The sequence below is a fragment of the Castor canadensis genome, chromosome 14 (genome assembly GCF_047511655.1).
Source record: "Castor canadensis chromosome 14, mCasCan1.hap1v2, whole genome shotgun sequence".
NCBI lineage: Eukaryota > Metazoa > Chordata > Mammalia > Rodentia > Castoridae > Castor > Castor canadensis.
The window spans coordinates 26,894,378-26,917,323 of record NC_133399.1 but is presented as its reverse complement, the minus strand read 5'-3'; the positions used below and the strand labels follow the sequence as shown (position 1 = coordinate 26,917,323).

General features: G+C 43.9%; 1 protein-coding gene and 1 non-coding gene across 2 annotated transcripts; both read left to right on the top strand.

Annotated features, from left to right (window-relative positions):
* The first annotated feature begins 887 nt into the window (after positions 1–887).
* On the top strand, positions 888–22,946 carry LOC109687769 (uncharacterized). Its single transcript, XM_074054148.1, is given in 8 exon segments — positions 888–932; positions 1,213–1,298; positions 9,922–10,010; positions 10,604–10,754; positions 11,937–12,014; positions 12,813–12,895; positions 14,124–15,806; positions 15,808–22,946. Coding segments are annotated over 7 exon segments (2,151 nt in total). The 5' UTR covers positions 888–932; positions 1,213–1,270; the 3' UTR covers positions 15,847–22,946.
* LOC141417150 (small Cajal body-specific RNA 20) lies at positions 13,411–13,540 on the top strand. The gene has a single exon (XR_012441753.1).

Here is a 22,946-nt window from a genome sequence, read left to right as displayed (position 1 = left end):
TCATTTAATAACGCACATACATACAGACTTGAAAAAAAATTCAAAATTTCTAAAACATTAAGGCTTGGGATGTAGCTGAGTAATACTTGCTTAGTCTGTGCAGGGTCCTGGATTTGATTTCTCAGCACCCCCCCCCAAAATTAAATATAAATTGTACATAACATAATGTGTAGATTGTTTTCATTTTAAATTATATATATATATATATATATACGTATATATATGCATATATATATATATATGCATATATATATATATGCGACTTAAAATGTAAAGAAACCTTAATGTGGTTTTGGAGGGTGTCATACAAGTAAAAGGAAGTAAGGACTTAAAAGTTGGATTAAGTTATAGAAGAGATCATTTCAAGGGCTGGTAGATTTACCAAGAGAGAACTGTAATGGATCTAGGGACTTGAACAAGAGCTTGTGGAAAATATTTAACTTTTTACAATTTTTGAATTAGCATGCTTTAATCATACAAAAGGGTTTCACTGTGCTAATTCCATACATGCATACAGTGCACTTTGAACAAGCTCACCCCCTCTATTACACCCTAAGAGAACATTTTGATGAACACCCCTGAGCTGGGCACTAATCCCACACCTGCCCTCTGGTCCATTCCCCGGCCACACCCGCCTTAGGCCCCGCCCGGAGGCCGCGCTCAAACGGCAACCTTGTGCTCGGCGCCTGTTTCTTCCTCCGGTTCCCGACCCAGCCCTAACCCAGGGCCCTTCCACGTACACGGGGCGCAAAAAATTGCTCAACCCAACCCAGGCCTGCTTAGCTGGGGCCGCAGGCGTAGCGTTCCGGAGTTCCGCCCCTCCCTGCTCGAGGCTGAAGGGGAAGTGACGTCACAAACAGGCCCGCCCATTCTGACGTCGTCTCCCGGCGACCCGCATTGTTTTCGCGTTCTGGAGTGTGGAGACCGGACAGGTTGGGATGAGTTGCTTGTGAAGGGGATGTGGTGGAAGGGGTCATTAAAGAATGCACGGAGATGGCTGGGGCTGCCTAGGAACCTTGGTAGAAAGGCCTGGCTGCCACGCTCGCGTACCCCCGGCCGCGGCAGGTCCGAGTGGCCGCTAGGGCGGTGTGTCTGCGCGGGGCGGGACAGAGTCGGGACGGCCGCTGTAGAGCGTCCGCGGGGTGTTTCATCTACGGTCCTGGCCTCTCCAAGATCCCCCACAGCAGCCTTTGCCATTTTTTTTCCCAAAAGGAAAAGAATTTCCGCGGTTGGAGATCCGTTGGCGACGTCCCCAGTGTCCTCCAGCCTCATGGACCTGGCGATTGCGGCGCGGACCGGTGAGCACTGGAAGAAAATGGTTCACTGTCGGGGGTGCTGCTCAAGGGTGCAGTGTTTGCCCGGCACGCGACACCCTGGATTCGGCCCCCAGCACCGCAAAAAAAAAAAAAAAAGACATAAAAGCAATATTGACTCAAAAGAACCTCAGTTCAGTCATAGGCAAATGACTGTTTCGGCTAAGAATTGGCCTTTTCCGGGCCGGCAGAGTGACTCAAATGGTAGAGGCCTGCCTAACAAGCGTGAGGCCCTGAGTTCCAATCCCAGTACGCAAAAAAAAAAAAAAAAAGCTTTTCATAACTTTATATCATAAAGGTTAACACACCTGGGTGCCTATGAGGGCATGTTTCTCTATGTTAATATACGCATTTGTAAACTCTACATCTTTTTTTCCTAAACAAAACCATAGAATTTATGAATTCTAGCTGTTCTGTTTATCTGAGCTTTCTAGGCCTATGCATCTCTATAGAGTTTCAAAATATGGCCTCCAGTGTGAAACAAAGGAGGTTTTTTTGCAACAATACTAAAATAATTGAATATACCATTGATAGGGTATTTGGTCTAAGTATATTTTTCCCCTACATTTTTCTTGGAAAAAATCTTAAATTGCTTACAGGTCATTTGAACATAAAATACAATATATACACATTGAAGTAGCTTCATCCATTTTTAGCATTTTTTATGCTCTCTCATCTCACCAGATACATTTTATTGTAATCGCTTTCAGAGTAAGTCAATGGAAAATAAATTGTAGATGTGATACTTGAACATTAAATACACAGTAATGTATGTTTTGAAAATAAGGACATTGTTCTACTAGATCCACAGTACTGTTATTTCAATTAAGAAAACAGGGCTGGGATGTAGTTCGGTGGTACAGCACTTGCCTAGCATGCGAAAGGCCCTGGGTTTGATCCCAGCACCAAAAAAAAAAAAAAGACCTCTCCTCAATTAAGAAAACAAACAAGGCTGGAGGAGTGGCTTGAGCTGTAGAGCAGCTGCCTAGCAAGCGTGAAGCCCTAAGTTCAAACCTTAGTATTGCTGAAAGAAAGGAAGAGAGGAAGGGAGGAAAATGTGCAGTAACAATGTCTAATATCTACTCTGTAAAAACTAAAAATAGCTGGGTGCTTGTGGCTCATGCCTGTAATTCTAGCTACTCAGGAGGATTATGGTTCAAAGCCAGCCTGGGGAAGTAGTTCATGAAACCTATCTCGAAAAAACCCTTCACAAAAAAGCGCTGGTGGAGTGCTTTCACCTCAAGGTGAACACCCTGAGTTCAAACCCCAGTTATGCAAAAAAACTAAAATTAAAATTAACCTCATTGTTCCAAAGTAGGCTTTTGGATGCCCTTGGAGCTAAAATACATTTAAAAGTTTCTTACTGTATTTACATCTTTTAATCTTTAAGCCTAGATTAGTCCCTATTGTTCACAGCTTTTTTCCCCAGTGATACAGATCCACACCAGGGCCTTGTACATGCTAGGCAGGTGCTGTACCTCTGAGCTATGCCCCAGCCCCATGCTAATATTTTGAAGAGCTACACATCTTGTTAACTGGAATGAGTTTTTTTGCTGGTGTTGGTGGTGGGGTTTTTGTCGGTTTTTTTTTTGGATGTAGGGTCTTGCCATATCTCCCAGGATGGCCTTGAACTCATGATTCTCCAGCCTCAGCCTCCCAAGTGCTGGGATCACAGGTACACGCCACCACACCCAGCTCACACATCCTTTTAAAGTCATTCGAATCATCTTGTGGTGAGGAGGCTGTCATTTCTTGTATTTCCTCTAATAGATGATTGAGTCCACGGCAGAGGTTGGAAAATTTTTTGTGTAAACAGAGCCAGATAATAAGTACTTCATGCTTTGCAGATTATGCCATCTCTAGTTACCAAACTCTTTTTTGGAGTAGTCAGGCAGCCAGGTGTCTTAGTTAATGCATAGCCTTGATTTTGTTAGAGTAAACCACATTTACAAAAAGCATACCAGTGACCCATAGCTGTAGAGAATTTTAAATATCATCTGCCAAAAAATGTTATGGGCAGTGTTGTGTGCTTCCAATTGCATTTTATCAGGAACGCATACATTTATATCTCCCAGTTGTGGAAAGTTTGATACTTGCTTATGTACTGATCAACACAGCACTCTTAAAGATCAACTTTCCTTTCGAATAAGAAAGTATTTTGCACAGTTGTGTAGCAGTTGAGTGATGCTGGTTAGCTGTTAAGGTGGCTTTTTGCAGTGCAGAGCCCTTGTTGCTTCCTGTATTCTGATTGCTCCTGTGTAAAGACGCCTTGTCCTGCAGAAACAAATGGTTGTCCAGTTTATTAAAATGCCTGACAACTGCACTTCCAGTTATCCAGGCCTTGCATATAAACAACAGAGCATGCAGTGAGCACATCTAGCTGATAGTACACTTTTTATCCCCTTCCCCCCAAAAATCGTAAATCCAGTCATCCTCATGTATAAATATAATGTATGGAAAATGTTAAGGAAGCAAATGGTTTCTAACTTTGTACATACTTAAAACATGGTGTATCTTTTTGTTTATGAATATTCTGTACTATAACCATTGTGACTTTGAGGCCAGCCTGGGCTTCATAGTGAGAACCTGTCTCAAAAGAAAAAGACCTAATGGCTCATACCTGCAATCCTAGCTACTCCTAGGCAGAGATCGGGAGGATCATGGCTTGAGGCCGCAAAAAGTTCACAAGACCTCATTTCAAACAGTAACTGTAATCCCAACTATGTGGGGGTCGTAGAGAGGAGGATTGTGGTCTGAGACTGGCCCTGGGCAAGAACATGAGACCATCTCCAAAAACTAAAGCAAAAAAGGCTAAAGGAGTGGCTCAAGTGGTAAAGCACCTGTCTGTCAAGTTTGAGGTCCTGAGTTCAAACCTTAATGCCATCAATAAAAGATACCAAAAAAAAAAAGAGTAAATAGGAGAAACATGAATGTATTTTAATTTGACAGGCAGGGAATTAATTCAAGGGATTAATGAGATCAGCTGACCATTAGAGAATTCTCCATAAAATCGTCTTACATTAGTTATCAGTCTTAGCCAATGTTTGTGTTTAGAAACAGAACAGGCAATAAAGTCTCTTCATGTGGCTTTGTGAACCTGGGGTTCATCCTTCTACCAAAATCACGCCTCTTAATTCTCCAAAAGAATATACAGTGTAAGCCATGCATGGTGGCATACGTTTGTAATCCCAGCACTCAAGAGGCTAAGGCATGGGGACTGAGTTCAAGGCCAGCCTGGGTTGCATACAGTTCCAGGCCATGCTGAAATGTAGGTAACATCATGTTACGTAGGTAACAAGATTCTTTCTCAAAAATAAATAAAAAATAAAAAACATGGGCTGGTCTGGGGATGGAGCTCAGTGGTAGAGTGCTTGCATAACGTGGAAATTCCTGAGTTCCGTCACCAGCACTATTTGAGAGGGGATTTCCAGTGTAACCACTCCTGTGGCACTCTTCATAGACACTGACGTGTCTGGAGATGGAATCATTCCGCAGGTAAGGAGCCAGGCAACTCTCCTGTCAGTGGAGAGCTGCCAGAGGTCTGAGGAAGCCAAGTGTTTGGTAATATCCAGGTTTGCTCCTTAGGGGTGATCTTGCTGGACATAGTGGAGCAGGTGATGAGGCTGATAAAGCTGTGCCAATTCGTAGTTTATTGGAGAAACAGTTTGAAAAGTTGTTGGCAGTATCTACTAAATTTGTACTTTTGTAGTCTATATAATGTAACAGCTGTGCGCACACATACATCAGGATAGAAGGTAAATATTTTTCATACTCGAACTATCACAAAAGCCCTACACTAGAAACAACCCAACTGTGGATTATGAGAAGAATGTGTAATTTGTGGCACATTTACACTATTGAACTAGGCAACGTCAATGGAAGGAATAAATAAAATGCAGGTGCCACATTGTCTGTTAACCTCACAAACATAGTTTTAAGTTAAAGCAGCCAGACGGACACTTTGTCCTTCTCATGGTCAGAATTAGAGCTCATTAAAGGTGCTTGTATTACCTCTTCCTACCTGACATTGCAACAAATTCAGTGGTTTAAAACAGCGCTCACCTATTATCTCACGGTTTTTTGGATTAGAAATTGAGACATTGCTTATGTAAGTGCTCACCTTAGAATCTCACAGGTACAGGTATTGGTTGGTTTGTGGTCTCATTTTGCTCAAGGTATAATAGTTTGTCCCTCAAAGGTGCATTTGGTAAAACCTTGATCCCCGGAGAGGGAGTTTTGGAAACTTGAAGAGGTAGGACCTAGTGGGTGGGTCATTAGGTTATTGGGTGTGTGCCCTAGAAGGGGATAGTAGGGGCCTGGTCCCTTCCCTTCTCCCCCCTCACCACCTTCCGCCATGAGGTGAGCAGATCTGCTCTGCCACATGCTCCCGGCCACAGTGCTACCTCATCACAGGGCCAAGGAATCATGGATTGTAATCTCCCAAACTGTGAGCCAGAATGAGCCTATTCTCTATATATATTGATTACGTCAAGTATTTGTCAATTTGTCACAGTGACAGAAAGCTAACTGGCACACCAGGTATACGTAACTAGGGAAGAATCTGCTTCCACACTTAACTTGGGTAAGTGGCAAAATTCACTTTCAAGCTGGGTGCCAGTGGCTCACGCCTAGAATCCTAGCTGTTCAGGAGACAGAGATCAGGAGGATTGCAGTTCCAAGACAGCCCAAGCCAATAGTTCCCTAAAAACCCTTCACAAAAAGAGCTTGTGGAGTGGCTCAAGGTTTAGGTCCTGAGTTCAAGCCCAAGTACTGCAAAAAAAAAAAAAAACCACAAACCTCACTTTCCTGCAGCCAGAGGACTTATTGCTGTCTCCACATGGCCACTTAACTTTGTTCAGTCACTGTGATGTCTTGATGCACACATTTTGAATATTTTCTCCATGGGTCCTGTATTATGACTCCCTTCCAACGGCAGGTCATAGGCACTGATCTTGCCAACTTTTCTGTTTGGAGCTGGCCATGAAGATTCTCTGACGTGCTTTTTATCTGATAGTAGGTCACTGCAGAGGGCTTCTCCCCCACACTCTAGAGGAGGAGCACTGAGCAGAGAAGCCAGGAAGTCTGGACATGCCCTCCTGCGTTTCCCCATGTGTTCTATTATCAACCCTTCCTGTGCAGTGAAGTCCCATACAAACCCCGAAGGACAGGCAGGGTTCCGAGTGTGCCCTGTGCAGCTGGGCCCAGTAGGACATTTCCTGTGGTTTGGAGTTTTGGGGGGGGGTCTTCTTTTTTTTTTTTTTAATATCTTACTAGGTAGTCCAGGATACCTGGAATTTGTTATCTTCCTGCCTCCACCTACCAAGTGTTAGGATTACAGGCTTGCACCACCACACCTGTCCAGACAAGTTCTTTTCATTTTGCATTGTTTCTCCAGTGCCCCATGTGCTGTCTGAAGTTTAACATGTTTAGTGTAAAAGACACATGTTTATAAACATCCAATCCATTACCAAAGCAGGTGTTGAGGGTTAGTTTAAAGCTGAGATCAATACCTGGGTCACAGGCACAGTCCATGCTTTGGAGACTCAGTATCCAAATGCACCTTCTACAAACACTTGAACTCCCTTACAATAATAAAACAACTGTGTGTTTCCACATAACATGAAAAGGAAGTTCTCAGCCTTCCCCATCGTAGGAAAGGTACCCAGTCTGCCATCGTAGTGCCTATTAATATCTCCTCAAATTTGGTGATATTCTCCCTGGACATTCCGTTTCCTGTGTACTAAATTGTGTGTGTGTGTGTTTTCTGGCTGTGCTGGAGATGGAACCCAGTTCTTCACCCATGGTAGGCAAGTGCTCTACCACCAAGCTCCACCCTAGTCCTCTAATAAATTACATATGAATTAAAAATGTGACAGAAATAGAAGTGAATGGTTGATTTATATAAACAAACTTGCGGGTATATATATGCTCTAGAGGTTATAGTTGAAACACATGGTTTACTATTTCAATGACCAATTCTATTTTCTTGCCCTCAGCAGAACTGTGAATTCTGTACCTCATTTTAGTAAACCGAACCTTTATTCTCAAAGTCAGAATCCTCCAGTGGCCTTTTCTTGGTGATTACATTTTCTCATTAACTTTTGTGAGACGTAGTCTCATTGTGTTGCCCCGGCTGGCCTCAAACTCTCTCTTTTATTGAGTCTTCCCAGACTGTCCTTGAACTCTTGATGCTTCTGCCTCAGCCTCCCAGGTGCTGAGATTGCAGAGCATTTGCTACTGTAGGGACTGAGATCTCTGAAGCTACAGCACTTTTTTTTTTTTTTTTTTTTGTGGCACTGGGGTTTGAACTCAGGGCCTCATACTTGCTAGTCAGGTACTAGCCTTGTAGCACTCTTAAATTGCTAAGTTGAAAGGAAAGTTTGTGCCAGTGGAGCCAATTTCACTCTCACCCATCAATGCCTGGAAACAGAAAACTAGGAAGGACAGTTGATTTAAGGAAGGGAAAATTCACTGAAAAAATGAACCTGCTGTCTGGCTAGGGGTGTAGCTCTGCCAGAGCACTTGGCTGGCATGCACAGGCCCTGAGCTACTTTTCCTAGCCGCACCTGCTTGGTATTTTTCCGATAGCACTTCTGGCCTGATATTAGAAGGTTATTGCTTATCTTCTCCCACAGGGGTGTTGGGTCTTTCAGGCCTGCAGTATTTTCTATACAATTCCCAGTGTTCTGCTCAGTGCCTGGCACAGGGACAGAACTTCTCTCTCACCTCCCACCATAGCCATTGACAGCTTCTGAGAACTCAATTACTTGTAGAAAAATAAAGGAATAAGCCAGAGCTGCAAACTTAGAAGGAGTCTCAAAGCTCAAAGCTGCTCCAGGCTCCAACAAGAAAAACTCAAGGGAGTTGTGAGTGAAAAATTTCAATGTGGTGCTCACAGTGCCTAGCAGCTGTCTAGACCATGCAGTCTCATAGAAATGCAATTTGAAAGTCATACATGGAGTAAACACCTCAGTGTCCACTGTGAGCAAGGACAGAGTAGGATCACTTCTGGTCTTATTCTGCTGCATATACTGGAAATACTCTGTCAGTCTATAACGAGTAGAAAACATGTTTACATCTCTTTGTTCATACTGAGTCTGTAGAATTCACCGGACACGAAACTTCGATGAACTGTACTTGGTATTTCTTTGTGCCATCAAACTATCCAGTTGAAAAATCACCAAATTGTTGCAAATTTTCTAGGAGAATTTTTGTCTTGCTTGGTTTTTGCTTGTTTTGAGTCAGATGTCCCTATGTACCTAAGCTGACCTGTACATGTGAGCCCCCTCCCTCAGCCTTTCAAGTGCTGAGATTATAGGCATGTGCTACTGTGCCCAACCCTAAGAGTTTTCAATTAAATAAATGATGTATCAATTAAATTTTTCATATTTAATTTATTAAAATAGTACAAAATTTAAAATTCCATTCACTCATACTAGCTTCATATGAAATGACCAATAACATATAGCTCTTGACTACTGTATCAGACACTGCAGGTCTAGACTTCCTTCTGGTCATCCTGGAGTATGACAGCAATCACAGGAGAAGGGTTTAGGGACCGACTTATGTGCAGTCTGATCCTAATTCATCACTTCCTTACTAGATGATACAGAACAATTGTGTTATCTGAATTAGCTCTTTCTAGATGTGGTGGTGTTGCCTGTGTCTCCAGCTACATGGGAGGCTGAGGTGGTAGGATCACTTCTGAGTCCAGGAGTGTAAGACCAGCCTGGCCAACGGAGCAAACCTCATCTAAAAACAAAAACAAAAAGTCACTAGGGTTTTTTTCAGCATTAAATAGTAATACTGATGTGCAAATAGTTGGGAAGGTATTGAATTACTATAAACCTAATGCAAATTCAGACACTGGTCCTCAGCAGATGACAGCTGGTGTTAGTAATACCCGAGTTACAGGGCATACTGTTTTCAGTTGGCTGGTATCATCTATGGGGAGCCAGCTAATGTGTGAGGACTGATGACAAAGTACTGCTTGTTGACGACTGGCAGGAATGGCTCCTGGTGATCCACTTGAGGAATGGAGAATCCCTCCATCCATGAGCTGCATGAGCTGCCCTGCAGTGGCCTTGGCAATGAGGAAGGGAGCATATGGGCGGATTTCCCCCTCAGCCTCCTGGGATGGTGGCCATTGATTTGATCCATGCCCTGTCCTGTTGATGCTCCTTTGCAGAGAGTGTGCTGTGGATGCACTTTCCAGTGGTTAGGCCTGAGCAGTCACCCTATGCTGCTATTCTTGGAGACACTGAAATAGGCCACATGATACCATTGTGCATGTCAGCCCATATGTGTGTGCTGCAGGAGCTTCTGCATAAAACTTATCACCACAGCAAATAGAGCTCATTTCTCTGAGCTTGCTTCCAAACCTGCACAGTGAGACCACTGTACATTTTAGGTGGACAGCATGGCTCCCATCCCCTTACCTGGCTCTGGGTGAGACGGGACCACTCTGGCATCACATGGCAGTGGTGTGTATGTGGGAGTTGTCTCAGGTGCAGGATTCCATGGGATTTCGTACTAAGATGGACTGATTTCCAGGCATGCACATGTAGGAACTGTGGCCAGCTCTGGGTTCTGTGCCTTTTTTTTCTAGGTGGTCTTTCTGGGTACGCAGCCTGCCTTCTTGAAGAAAAGATAAAGGCTGGGAGGATGGTGGCTGACTGCCTGACAAATTGTTACCAGGTATGCAGAACTGTGTCCCACAAATGACTTCCTTGTCTCCACCAGGTGGACACATTGCCTTCTAGACAGATTTGGCTCCACACCTTCTCAAAGCCAGGAAAGTGTCAATCAGGACAGTTGCCAGCCGAATCTCCCAGGGAGGGGAGCTGCTGATAGTAGTGTGGTGTTACCTGAAAATCATTCCAGGTTCTCAATAATTAGGAAGGAATCTAATGTGCCAAGTGCACATTTGTTGTGTCACCAAGTACTTTGACAGGTGATAAAGAATATCAAAGTGTCCTTTCTCAGAGTGTTCATTCAACACTGGATGCAAGTATGCAGGTACCGAGCATATGCAGTGTGCTCAGGAGTGTATCTCAAGGAAATCAGAAAGAAGGGCTTCTGATCTAGTTGCAGTGACATTAATTCACATGTCAGAAGGAGCATTAACACCCCACGACTAGAGCAGATCAGCAGGAAGCTGGATGTGGTAGAGGGAGAGCACTGAACCATGAGGTCGACAGTGGGACCCTCAGGCCCCTGCACAGGCATGGGATTCACGGCTCCTCATTCTTGTGAGTGGACATCATGGGGATGCTGCTTTTGGTACTCAGGCTGGCATGTGTGTGATGATTCAGGACCCGGTGACCTTTGAGGATGTGGCAGTGGACTTCACCCAGGAGGAGTGGATTTTGTTGGATGAGACTCACAGAGCCCTGTACAGAGAGGTGATGCTGGAGAACTACCAGAACCTGGCTTCCCTCGGTAAGACTGCCGGCCTTCCTGTGGCCTCCCAGGGAGGAGACGGGCATTAGTGCTGAGTGTATTACGGGGCTGGGAGCCCCACTCTGAATATACTGCTGGTGGTGGGGTAATAGAAACCCAGGCCCTAACACAGCAGTCCCCTTTATATGTGGGGGATATGTTCTAAGACCCCCACTGGGTCTGAATCTGCAGATAGTACTGACAACTTAAGTAATGTTTTGAGGTTTGACAGTAAAGCTAGCATGAGTTCCTTCTTCCTTCCCTGCAGTTTGTTAGATTGAAGAAACTAATAGCTAATAGCTTCTTACGGTAGCTATTAGCAATCTCAGCATATGACTTATTTCCTCATTAAAATAAGAGCTTTCAAGTCTTACTTAAACAAAGCACTTTACATCCTCCCCTTGGCATATCTGAATTGCCAGATCACTGCTGTTGTGCTTTGGAGCCATTAAGTAAAATGCAGGTTCCTTGAACAGAAGCATTGCTGTATTGTGACAGGCTATATAAATGAGTTTACTACTAAATGACTACCATGCAGACAGCATACACAGTGTGGATTGATTTATGGGCAAAGGGAAGATGCACATCCAAGGCTGGATGAGTAGATAGAGTGAGGTTTCATCAGCTCCTCATAAACTGTTTATTTCTGGAAATTTCTGTTTAATATTTTGGACTAGAGTTGGTACCTGTACCTGTAGAAAGCAAAACAGTAGATAAGGGCTGCTACCATAGTTTTGATCTAATGTGGATCCTAAAATGTGGTCCAAGATGAACACCATTGCCATCACCCCACTAGAAATGTATGCTACCTGTCTTCACATTTGACATACCAGTCAAAATGTCCAGGTAGACTCTTATCTCATGAGTTTTAACAAGCCACAGATGAATCTGATGCTTTATAACTTTCAAATAGTTGTGATAGGTTTTTTTTTTCCCCCTAAAACAACTTTATTTTCTATTTGATTCAAAAGTTACTGTTTTGTTAGTGTGCACATAAGGATTAATTTGGGTTTCAGGGCTCAGAGATAGCTAATCATTTCAGAGCACAGGAAGAGGTGTTATTTGCTTGTTTAGCCCTTTATAACAGTTCCCCTGCATCCTTCAGAAGCACAGTTCCTGATTATACAAGTTTTATGCTCTCTTTCCCTGAACCTCCATGACTGCATCTTGCCATGTGTATAGGACGTGAGCCTGTCAAACCCAGTCTGATCTCCTGGTTGGAAGAGGATCTGTGGACAGTGCAGAGCAGAGACCTCCGAGGTGAGTGTGTGTGAAGACTAGCTGTGATCAAGAAATTAATAAGGTGGGAGTGGTGTCACATATCTATATATATGTTATTCATTAAGTTTGGAAGTATAATGAAAGTTTTTAATGCAGGTTGATCACAGAACAGTCTGCCATTTATCTGAGAAGGCAGGAAATCCTTAACCTGTCATATTCTTATTTTCTGTGTATTCAGACTTCCCTGTACTCTCAGAAAATGATCCACTGAGCTTCTTTTTTAGTCTATGGTCCTGTGCTCTTTGTCCAGATCTCTGCTCCTTTTTATCCATGATAACATTCTTGTTCAGCATCAGTTTTAATTTTCAAAGAATTTGTAATAAACTGTCTAAAACTATGACCTACAACTTCACCCTTGCAAGGTATTTTACCTTCTTAACATGTCCAAACTTTGTTTTCTTCTTTTCTATTTGTAGTTGCTGTTGTTTTGTTTTGTTTGTAGTGTTGGGAATGGAACCCAGGGCCTCATGACGGCTAGGCAAGTGCTCCACCACTGAGCTACACCCCCAAGTCTCATCCCCCCCCTTTTTTAAACCAGGTTTAATTTATAAATAAATATAAAAGTTTTGAAGTTTTTATTGTTAAATGTAACATTTTAATGGTCATTGTAATTATTTGTATAGATAATCCTGTTTTTGATTTAAGAAAATATACTTTGCCTATTTTGCCTTGTGGGAGAAAAAGGAAAACAAATACAGATGAGCCCTATCATTTTTAACTCTACAATGTGCCATTTCTTTCTCCGAATCTTAATTTTGTTTTTCTGTTTGTTTTTAGAATGGGAAATGCAAGTTAGCACCAAAGAGTCAACATTCCAGCAAGATATTTTGAGGGAGCAAATGTCCAGTGGAATACAAATGGTAAGATTAACAAAGGATGGTGTTACTTGCTACACTCAGACAAGATTGCAAACACCATTTTGGAAACTAAGCAGCATTTGCACAGGAGTGAGCACTGTTTCTGGAAATACTCTGAATATAATGAATGTGGTGTGTCTGCAACCTATCCTGAAGCTTAATCCTTTAAAGTTCCCACAAGTACACATTTCTACATGTGTAACTAGGCATTGACTTTTTTTCTTTTTTTAAATTGTACTGGGGCTTGAACTCAGGGCTACACCTTGACCCACTCCACCAACCCTTTTTTGTGATGGGTTTTTTTGAGAATGGGTCTCATGAGCTTTTTGTCCAGGCTGGCTTCAAACCACGATCTTCCTGATCTCTGCCTCCTGAGTAGCTAGGATTACAGGCGTGAGCCATCAGCCCCTGGCTTGATACTGACTTTTTAAAGGCAATTAACATAAAAGCGCTGTCACAGGTTCTGGCACTATTGTTCCTTCATTCACATGACAAGAACTATAACAGTGCCATGATCGGCCCTCTCTCCCATTTGGCTGTGGGGGTTATTTTTCTCCTCAGCCAGGGCAGGAGGCCAAAATCAGCCTAGAGGACCATCTTTAGAACTGCTCTTAGCCAGGCAGCCCTGTTTTCCTCCCTCACACATTTGTAGGAGAGAAAAAAAAAAAAAGAGTGCCATGAAATGCTAAAACCATAATCAGCCTCTAAATAATGTACTGTGTCATCATTCATCCATTTATTAAGGCAAAGAAGCAACAGTGCTGGCAACCTGAAACTGAGGGAAGATTCCTTATTTACCACGTTCAGATTGGGAATTCTTTTGTAGAAAATCAGCACATATGAGAGATACTTAGAGAAGCAGCTTTTACCCTACTGGGGGAAATGTCTCATGAGGCATATTCTTAATGTGATGAATTTGGCATACCATAATCTAGCTCAAAACTGGAGGCTTCAGAATTCCCACAAGCACACATTCATATAAAATTGGGTACAAAGATTCTTAAAAGAATCTTATGAAAACATTCAGGAATCATTCCAAGGTTGACTAGATGGCACAGGATCCTTGCAGTAATGTCCCTTCATTCAATTTGATCAAAATCCACGGAGTGGGAATCGTGTAGATGCAATGAAAACGTCAAGAATCCTAACAGTGTTTCTGTCTTCAGAAAGGTGGAATCCATCCGTTCTGAAAAACCCTTTAACCATTTTTCTTCCATTCCTTCATCCACAGGCAGGAAGCCACAATGCTGGAGACCTCTGTGACTATGTACAGTGTGGAGAGATCTTTAGAGAGCACTCCTATTTTAGGACACACATGAAAACTGACAATTCAAGGAGTACTTGTGACTCTAATCAGTATGGAAAATACTTTCCTGCTCTGCAGAAGAGAACCTCTATAGAACAGAGACTATCTGTGCTAGACCCGTGTGTAGCATCCTTTAGCCTCACTCCAGATGTGTCTTGCCAGATAATGAGCTTGCAGGACAAACGCGCTGATTGCAGTGACTGTGCCTTCCTTAACCCATCTTACTTTCAGGCACATATGAGAAATCACAATGGAGAAAAGTTCTATGAGTTGACACAATTTGCAGATTTTCCATATTCCACAAGTGGAGCTGTGCCTATTCAGATGTATACCATAAAAGCCTATGAGTGTAAGGTTTGTGGAAAAGTCTTTGGATATTCTTCAAATCTTAACAGTCACATGAGAACCCACACTGGGGAGAAACCCTATGAGTGTAAGGTTTGTGGAAAAGTCTTTGGATATTCTTCAAATCTTAACAGTCACATGAGAACCCACACTGGGGAGAAACTCTATGAGTGTAAGGAATGTAAGAAGTCCTTCACTACTTCTTCCAGCCTAACTGAACATTTCAGAATTCACACTGGAGAGAAGCCCTATCAGTGTAAAGAGTGTGGAAAAGCCTTCACCAAGCGCTCAGGTCTTGCCACTCATGTCCAGACACACACTGGAGGGAAGCCCTATGTGTGCAAGGACTGTGGGAAGGCCTTCAGTGTTTCTTCAAACCTAACTGAACATTTAAGAATTCATAGTGGAGAGAAGCCCTATGAGTGTAAGGACTGTGGGAAAGCCTTCCATGCCTCCTCCTACCTGCGGAAACATGTAAGAACTCACACTGGAGAAAAGCCTTACGAGTGTAAGGACTGTGGGAAGGCCTTCCACACTTCCTCCTACCTGCGGAAACATGTAAGAACTCACAGTGGAGAAAAGCCTTACAAGTGTAGGGAGTGTGGGAAAGCCTACAAAAGGTGTTACCTGTTGAATGAACATTTAAAGACTCATTTGGTGGAGAAGCCGTTTGAGTGTAAGGTATGTGGAAAATTCTTTCGAAGTTCTGCCTGCCGTAATAAGCACATTCGAATTCACACTGGAATAAAACCTTACAAGTGTAAGTACTGTGGGAAGGACTTCACTGTTTCTTCAAGCCTAACTGAGCACGTAAGAACACATACCGGGGAGAGGCCCTACGAATGTAGGGAGTGCGGTAAGACCTTCACCACTTCCTCTTGTCTGGTCGTACACATAAGAACGCACACTGGGGAAAAGCCCTATGAGTGTAGGGAGTGTGGGAAAGCCTACAAAAGGTGCTACCTGCTGACTGAACATACAAAGACTCACACAGGGGAGAAGCCCTTTCAATGTAAGGTATGTGGAAAACTCTTTGGAAACTCCTCATGCCTTAATAAGCACATTCGGATTCACACTGGAATAAAACCGTATAAATGTAAGTATTGCGGGAAAGAGTTCACTGTTTCTTCAAGCCTAACTGAGCATGTAAGAATGCACACAGGGGAGAGGCCGTACAAGTGTAAGGAGTGTGGAAAGGCCTTTACTACATCCTCAAACCTGTATCACCATGTCAGAATTCACAATAGGGAGAAGCCCTATAAATATCAAGAATGTGAGAAAGCCTACAATAAGCTTTACCTAGTAAGTGAACATTTAGTAACTCACAGCAGACAGAAACCCTTTGACTGGGAGGGATGCCGAAAATCCTTCAGGAATTCCTCACATCTTAATCAACACACTGGAATTTACACTGGTGAGAAACCTTATTAGGTGTGGTGGCTCATGCCTATAATCCCAGCACTTGGGAGCCTGAGGCAGGAGGATGGAGAGTTTCAGGCCAGCCTGGGCTACTTAGCGAAACCCCCACCTCAAGGAAAAAAAGAAACAAGAATGTAAGGTATGGAGGACAGCACTCAATTTTACCAGTTTATTTCACAGAAGTGAAAGATCTCCTTAATCTCAAGATTCTGCTGGAATTTAAGAACCTTTTGAGAGCCAATGGAATCTGACCACCATGCAGCATTGCTAGAACTCATGCCAGAGCCATACAATGTGACAAATAGGAAAGCCCTCACTCTTCGAGACTTCCCCGAATCTTCTAGGGGAAACCCTGTTGATGTGGAAAAATTGTAATGTGACACTCTCATGGGACCGCACAGTCCAGACTGAACTATTTGAAGGTAAGGAAAGATGCAGAGTGGCCATTTTCTACATATTTTTCCTCAACCTTTAAACATGGTTGCTCATACTCAAGAGAAAAATAATTCGAATATGGGAATTGCATCCCCACGTGCTAAAAGCTTGTATGCTCACAGAGATAGGCCTTCTGTGTGGTGTGTTGATTTATTTTGAACATGTATGATCCTGCCCTGATCATCCTTGAAATGATGGGTCTACCTTTTCTAAGTAGTAGCACCCTTCCAGTCAAGGCACTACATTGGCCAAAAGTGAGCTTTCAGGATGTACGCTCATCCTGTGTACTTACTTATTTTCTCTAGAATTGAACCTAGGGCTTTACTGAACAGATGCCCTAATACTGAGCTGTACCCACAGCCCAAATCCTATTTTGGCACTATTCATCTCTGGTTGGTTTGTCATGCTCTTCCAGCATGGTCCACAAATGCTCACAGCAGCTCTCAGTGGTCCACTCTCATACCTGCAGATAAAACGGGGGCTGCAAGAAGAGGTGAGTGGAGAAAGGATAATGAGTACATAGCTGTGGTAAGGTAACTTGATTTCATGGCCATGTAGGAAGAGCTGTAACCCTTGTACCCGAGGAGAAAGGGATTTCCTGTAACATCTCTTATGAACATGGCTGATGGTCATGCTCTATGTTGGGAACCATCACTGGCATTTCCTAATGTGGCCTCGAGTACGCCCCACAGAAAGCACCACCCAGGTTTCAGTCTGAGTAATCCATATTTATGCACTTATACATATGGATAGCCTTGGGTTATGTCACATATGGCCTTAGGGGTGGTAGCCACTTGATAGCTCTTTCAGTGGCTGTTAGACCAGCCAATGTCTTGGAGATCCAGAACCAGCTGCATAATCCTGAGTGGAAGAGCTGTGCACATTGTGTGTGTGTGTGGGGGGGTGAGGATTGGGTTGTGGAGTGGGTCTCTTGGTGGGTTAATACCTTTAACGTTGGCAACAGCACCAGAGAACGTTATTCTTAACTCCCTGTGTGGATTATAACAGCTCACAGACTGGCTTCAGATGTCATTCAGATTGTGTAAAATAAAACATGTAGGTACCCCACCCTGGGAAACCTGTTCCCGTTGCCTGAGGATGAGCACTTGGGGGTCATGGGTGAAGTCAGTACTGCAAGTTGGCCTCATCCTTGGGCCTGGACCCCTAGTGATGTTATTAACAAATGACATCCCAGTGTCACAGACAGGACATTCTTGACCTGAGAAGCTCACTGCTGATGAGACAGCCCCCACCCCAGACCTCTTCATTGGAGATGATCTTTCGCTCTGTGCTGGAGATGAGTTCAGGTTCATCAGAACCTCCCCTGTAGTGATGCAAGGACTGGCGCTCCTCAGACACAAACCGCACACACAACAGCTTTCTTTTCCTTACCTTGATATTGGGGTTCTCTGTGTCCCCATGGATCTATACCCCATGCCCACTATGGGAAAGTTGGATAGAGGTTACTGCTGTCTATGCTGTTGTGAAAGTTGGCAAAATTTGCATTCATTTCCCCTGGAGGCACCTGCTCCATATGTCAACCCATTGACACCTTGAGGGAAGGACCAGTATCTTCCCTGTTCCTTCTACTAACTCCCTACAGCTCTTCTTGTTATTTTTCCCCCCTCCTGCCTCAGCCTCCTGAGTGCAGGAATTACAGGCATTCACCAACACACCTGGCCACTACCATGTTGATCTTCCTCCTTCCCTTGGCTTCAAAAACTACTCATCTTTATATATGTTTTACTCATGAGTTCATACTGCCAGACAACGTCCTGGGCTTCTTGCTGGCTGACTGCCCCTCCCAGGGCTGGGTAATTATCCCTAAACCAGTAAACACCATGCTTGAGAGCACACATTTCATATTCAAGTCAACTGATCCAAAGTCTGGTCCCCAAACACTTCCTTTGATACACCAAACCAGCATTTCCCCTTGCCCTAAATCAACCCAGGGTGAGGCACTAAACAAATTAAGGACAGCCATTCTCTTGAACCTGTTAGAATTATAAGACAATTTTTTTGTGTGTGGCACCCTGGTTTGAACTCGGCTTTGCGCTCGCTAGGTGCCACTTGAGCCATACTTGCAGTGCTAGAATTATTCATAGTAGCAGCTAATACTACACTTTTTGCTACCTTCCCTTCCTTTTTTGTGTAATTCTATTTTCCCCTGTGGACATAAAGTTAACAGACGTCTGTTTCTGGCACAACTTTCAGAGTGGGGTGCCCTAATGCTCAATGAGAGAAAGAAATTCCCAAGTGTTTGTTTCGCCTTTTACTTGCCCCAACCTTCAGGCCATGCAGTGATGGCAGTGAGATGTAGACATTAAGAACTGGGCTATGAGGTAGACCACCCTCTCTGTAACCCATCCTCTAGCAGGGAGAAGAATAGCACAGCAAAGACCTTGAAATGGAGTTCACATCAAAACAACACACAGAACATTGAAACTTGTATGGTGAGCTGAACTAAATCATTTGGCTATTCTCCATAGGACTTAGAGAAGCAGAGTGTCATAATTTTTTTTGTTCGTTTATTTTTGTAAATGTGACAAATACATAAGAGAAACTGGGAAGGAGGAAGAATTTGAGGCTATGTCTCAGCTCTAGGTTCTGCACCTAGTGGAGTGACTCAACCCTTCATTGCCACTAGCCACAGTGGTTCCCACTTGTAATCTCAGTACTTGGGAGGCTGAGGCAGGAGGATCACAAACTCAAAGTCAGCCTGAGCTACATAATGAGATTCTACGTTAAAAAAAATTTAGGGGTTGTGGGCGTGGCTCAAATGGCAGAGTACCCTCAGTTCAAATCCCATTACCATCTATAAATAATCAAAAATCAAACCATTGACCTGCCTGTTTTCAGTTACAGTTTTCCATTAGCCTTTTCTAAGCAGATGGATTTTCCAGTAGGAGCTAGACTCCACCCTTCTTGTCTCTTACCCTCTTTTTTGTCCCTTGGTCTGGTCAAACAAGAGGCCCCAGTATACAGGCTGAACACGTCATCTTCCAGTATTGGGACCACAATGGTGCCTTTTTCTTGGAGTGGCCTCACACTCGTGATCCTCCTTCCTCTGCTTCTAGAGTAGCTGAGATTACAACTATGCATCACCATGCCTGGCCCAGTACAGTTTTGGAAGTTCTCTCATTGGGAGGATTTTTCTTTTCTACTGTGTCCATGGTCACTTTCCAATAGGAGTATAGTGCTTTGGCTCTCCATTTTCAGGTGGAAATAACATCTGTAAACCAAACTTTTTGTCAGTTGGGTCATAGGATACCCCAGGAAGTCACAGGCATGAGTTGAGGCAGAGGAGGCAGTGAAATGCATTTGTGTTGACAGATCTAGGTAACTATTCATGCAACTCATTTTTTTTTTTTTTTAGTGATGGAGATGGATCCCATGGCCTCATGAATGTTAGGCCGGCATTCTATCCCTCAGCCAAGCCCCAGCACCAACAAGACAATTCACTTTTACACACTGGAGCTGCCTGAGATCAGTATCTTCTAACATACTTCCATTTGATGACATATTGCTCCAGTTTGTGCCCAGCCTTGACTCTTATCTCCAAAATTACCAGAGCAGCCAGGCACTGATGGCTCACGCCTGTAATCCTAGCTACTCAGAGGTAGGAATCAGAAGGATCGCAGTTCAAAGCCAGCCCCAAGCAAATAGTTCTCAGGACCGTATCTCAAAAAAACCCAACACAAAAAAAGGTTGGCAGAGTGGTTCACGTGGTAGAGCTCCTGCCTAGAAGCACTAGGCCCTGAGTTCAAACCCCAGTACTACCAAAAATATAAATAAAATAAAAAAATAACCAGAGCAAAATGGACTGGAGGTATGGCTGAAGTGGTGGAGTGCGTGCTTTGCAAGCACAGATCTGAGTTCAAACTTCAGCCCCACCAAAATAAACTCTCTTTCTTCATAAGTTGATTGTCTCAGGTATTTGCTGCAGTAGTGGAAAGCTGACCAACACAGACAGAAAACAATTTACATAACTTAATGATAGTCCACAGTTTTTTCTCCAAGTTCCTTTTCTTCAGCACAGGTTTTACAGTATCAAAGTCTGGAAATTGCGGGAGAGCTAGTGATTCTCCACTGTGGTGACTCATGACAGCTGTTTGTCCACTGAACTTGAGACTCCTTGCACAGATGAAACAAGCTACTAGTACTGACACTGGCAACTACGGTCTGGCTCATGGGAAACATCTCACCCTGAACTCATGTTTTAAATAAAGTTTTGAAGGACTGAAGGACGGACTGCAGGAGGTCCCAAAAGGCGATAAGTGGTCAAGGAGACACTTCACCTCCCTAGGAAACGCCTGTTTGCATCTGAAAGGCATCTCCTGCCATCAGGCAATGCAAATAGGCTATAAAACCCCACTCCCCACCCTGGCCCACGGGATCACCAGTTTCCGGGTCCCGCTGCATTCTCCAATATGCAGTTTTTCTCTTTTTTTCTCCAACTAAATTCTCTGCAAATAAAATCTTTCCGACCTCTGCTGTTAGGGTCTGTCTGTGCTTTCATTCTCAGAGGAGGCTCAAGAACCCTGAGCATCTGAAATTCCTGCACTTGTCATCCGTGCATCAGTTTTACTAGAACACAGCCATGTTGATTTCTTCACGCACTATCTCTCTCTTTTGTGCTTCATGGACACAGTTGAACATTTGTCACAGAGCCACATGGCCCACAATGCCTGTGTCTGTCCCTTTAGGGCAAGATTTGCTTATCCATTCTAATAGGGTGTTTACTGATGTCATTCCTCAGGCCATTGTGGTCATTTTGCCAGCACCAATGAATTCTGCCAAGCCAAATCATTGTGATTGATGGAATTTTCCACCTGCTCTTGACAGTTGATGGGGGCTCCCTGTCTTTGATGGTTAAGGGCTACCCAACTGGTTGTCATTACTCTGGGTTCTCATTGCCCACAGTGAAATCAGGGCACCCATCTCAATGACAGTGTCCCCTCACTTGTGCCTGGCATAAAAAGCAATGTAACCACGGAGTTTTGCCATCATGGACTCCCAAGTCTGAAGGCCATTGTAAAGAGAGTGTCTCTGAGACCTCAAGGCAGGGTGGAGAGGGAGAGCCGTTTAGCTCATACCTGAGGAATTCAGGGCAATATCCTGCCCCCAGGGTTGGTTCCTTCATGCTGTGCCTCGCCACCTTCTGGCAACTCATCCTCGCTGCCTATACTCTGTCACCAAGTACAGCTTCACTCATCTCACCGAGATAGTTGTCAGTCATACCCAGGTCCACAGCTAATATATGAACTCTAGGATGTGTATAGCGAGTACTTCTATTTCAAAGTTTTGCCCTATTCTGGTGTTACTTTCTGTCACCCTGGTCTAACATCCAGAGCATCCACTCACATACCTGTTCCCTGCTTTTTTCTGATACATATTACCAGAATACTATTTTTTACTGGGACTGGGATTTGAACTCAGGGCTTACTGCTTGAGAAGCAGGTGTTCTATCTCTTGAGCCAATTTGCTCTAGTTATTTTGGAGATGGGAGTCTCTCAAACAGTTTGCCCTGGCTGGCCTTGAACTGGGAGCCTCCTGATAGCCTCCCAAGTAGCTAAGGCTAACAGGTCTGAGCCAGCAGCAACTGGCTGAAAATTATTTTTTGTTGTTGTATTGTTATGGTTTGTGTTGGGGCGCCAGTAGTAGCTCACGCTTGTAATCCTAGCTACTCAGGAGGCAGAGATCAGGAGGATCACGGTTTGAAGCCAGCCCAGGCAAATAGTCCGCAAGAACCTATCTCAAATTCATCACAAAAAAGAGCTGGTGGAGTGGCTCAAGGTGTAGACCCTGAGTTCAAGCCCAGAACCGCCAGAAAAAAAAAGGAAAAAGAAAACTAACTGTTATGGTTTGGATATGAAAGATATCACCAAGAAGGCTTATGCATTGAAGACTTGGTTCTTATGTGGCAGTGTTCAAAGGCGGGGCTTGGGGAGGTGACTGTATCATGAGGGCTCTGACCTAATCAGTGGATTAATCCATCGAGGGGTTCACAATTTGACAGCATCCTTGGGAGGTGGCGGAAACATTAAGAGGTGGGGCCTAGGCAGAGAAGTAGGTCACTGGGGGAGGCATCTGAAGGATGTGTCTTGTCCCCTTCCACTTCCTGTCAATCTCTGCCTGTTGCTGTCTCTGTCACGAAGTGAGCATCTCCTTCCTCCTCCGTGCCCTCTGCCATGATGTTCTGTTTTGCCATGGGTCTGAAAGCAATGGAGCCAGCGGGACATGGACTGAAACCATGAACCAAAATAAATCCTCCTTTAAAATTGTTTCTCTAAAGTATTTCTTGTTGGCAATATGGCGCTGATAGGTTTCAGTTCTTACTGCACCCTTAAGCTCCTGTTTTCCAGGGTCACGGTCCTGCCTCCCAGGGTCACAGTCCTGCCTCAAGTCTAGCTTGAATCGTCCTTCTGCCCCAACCTCCAATCAGCATGAACCATAAGATCCTAACCAATCAGATCATGCCGAGTCTCACTGAGGGGTATTTAAGCCCCTGCCCCTCTCTCCTTTTCTCTCTTGGTTCTCTTGGCTCTC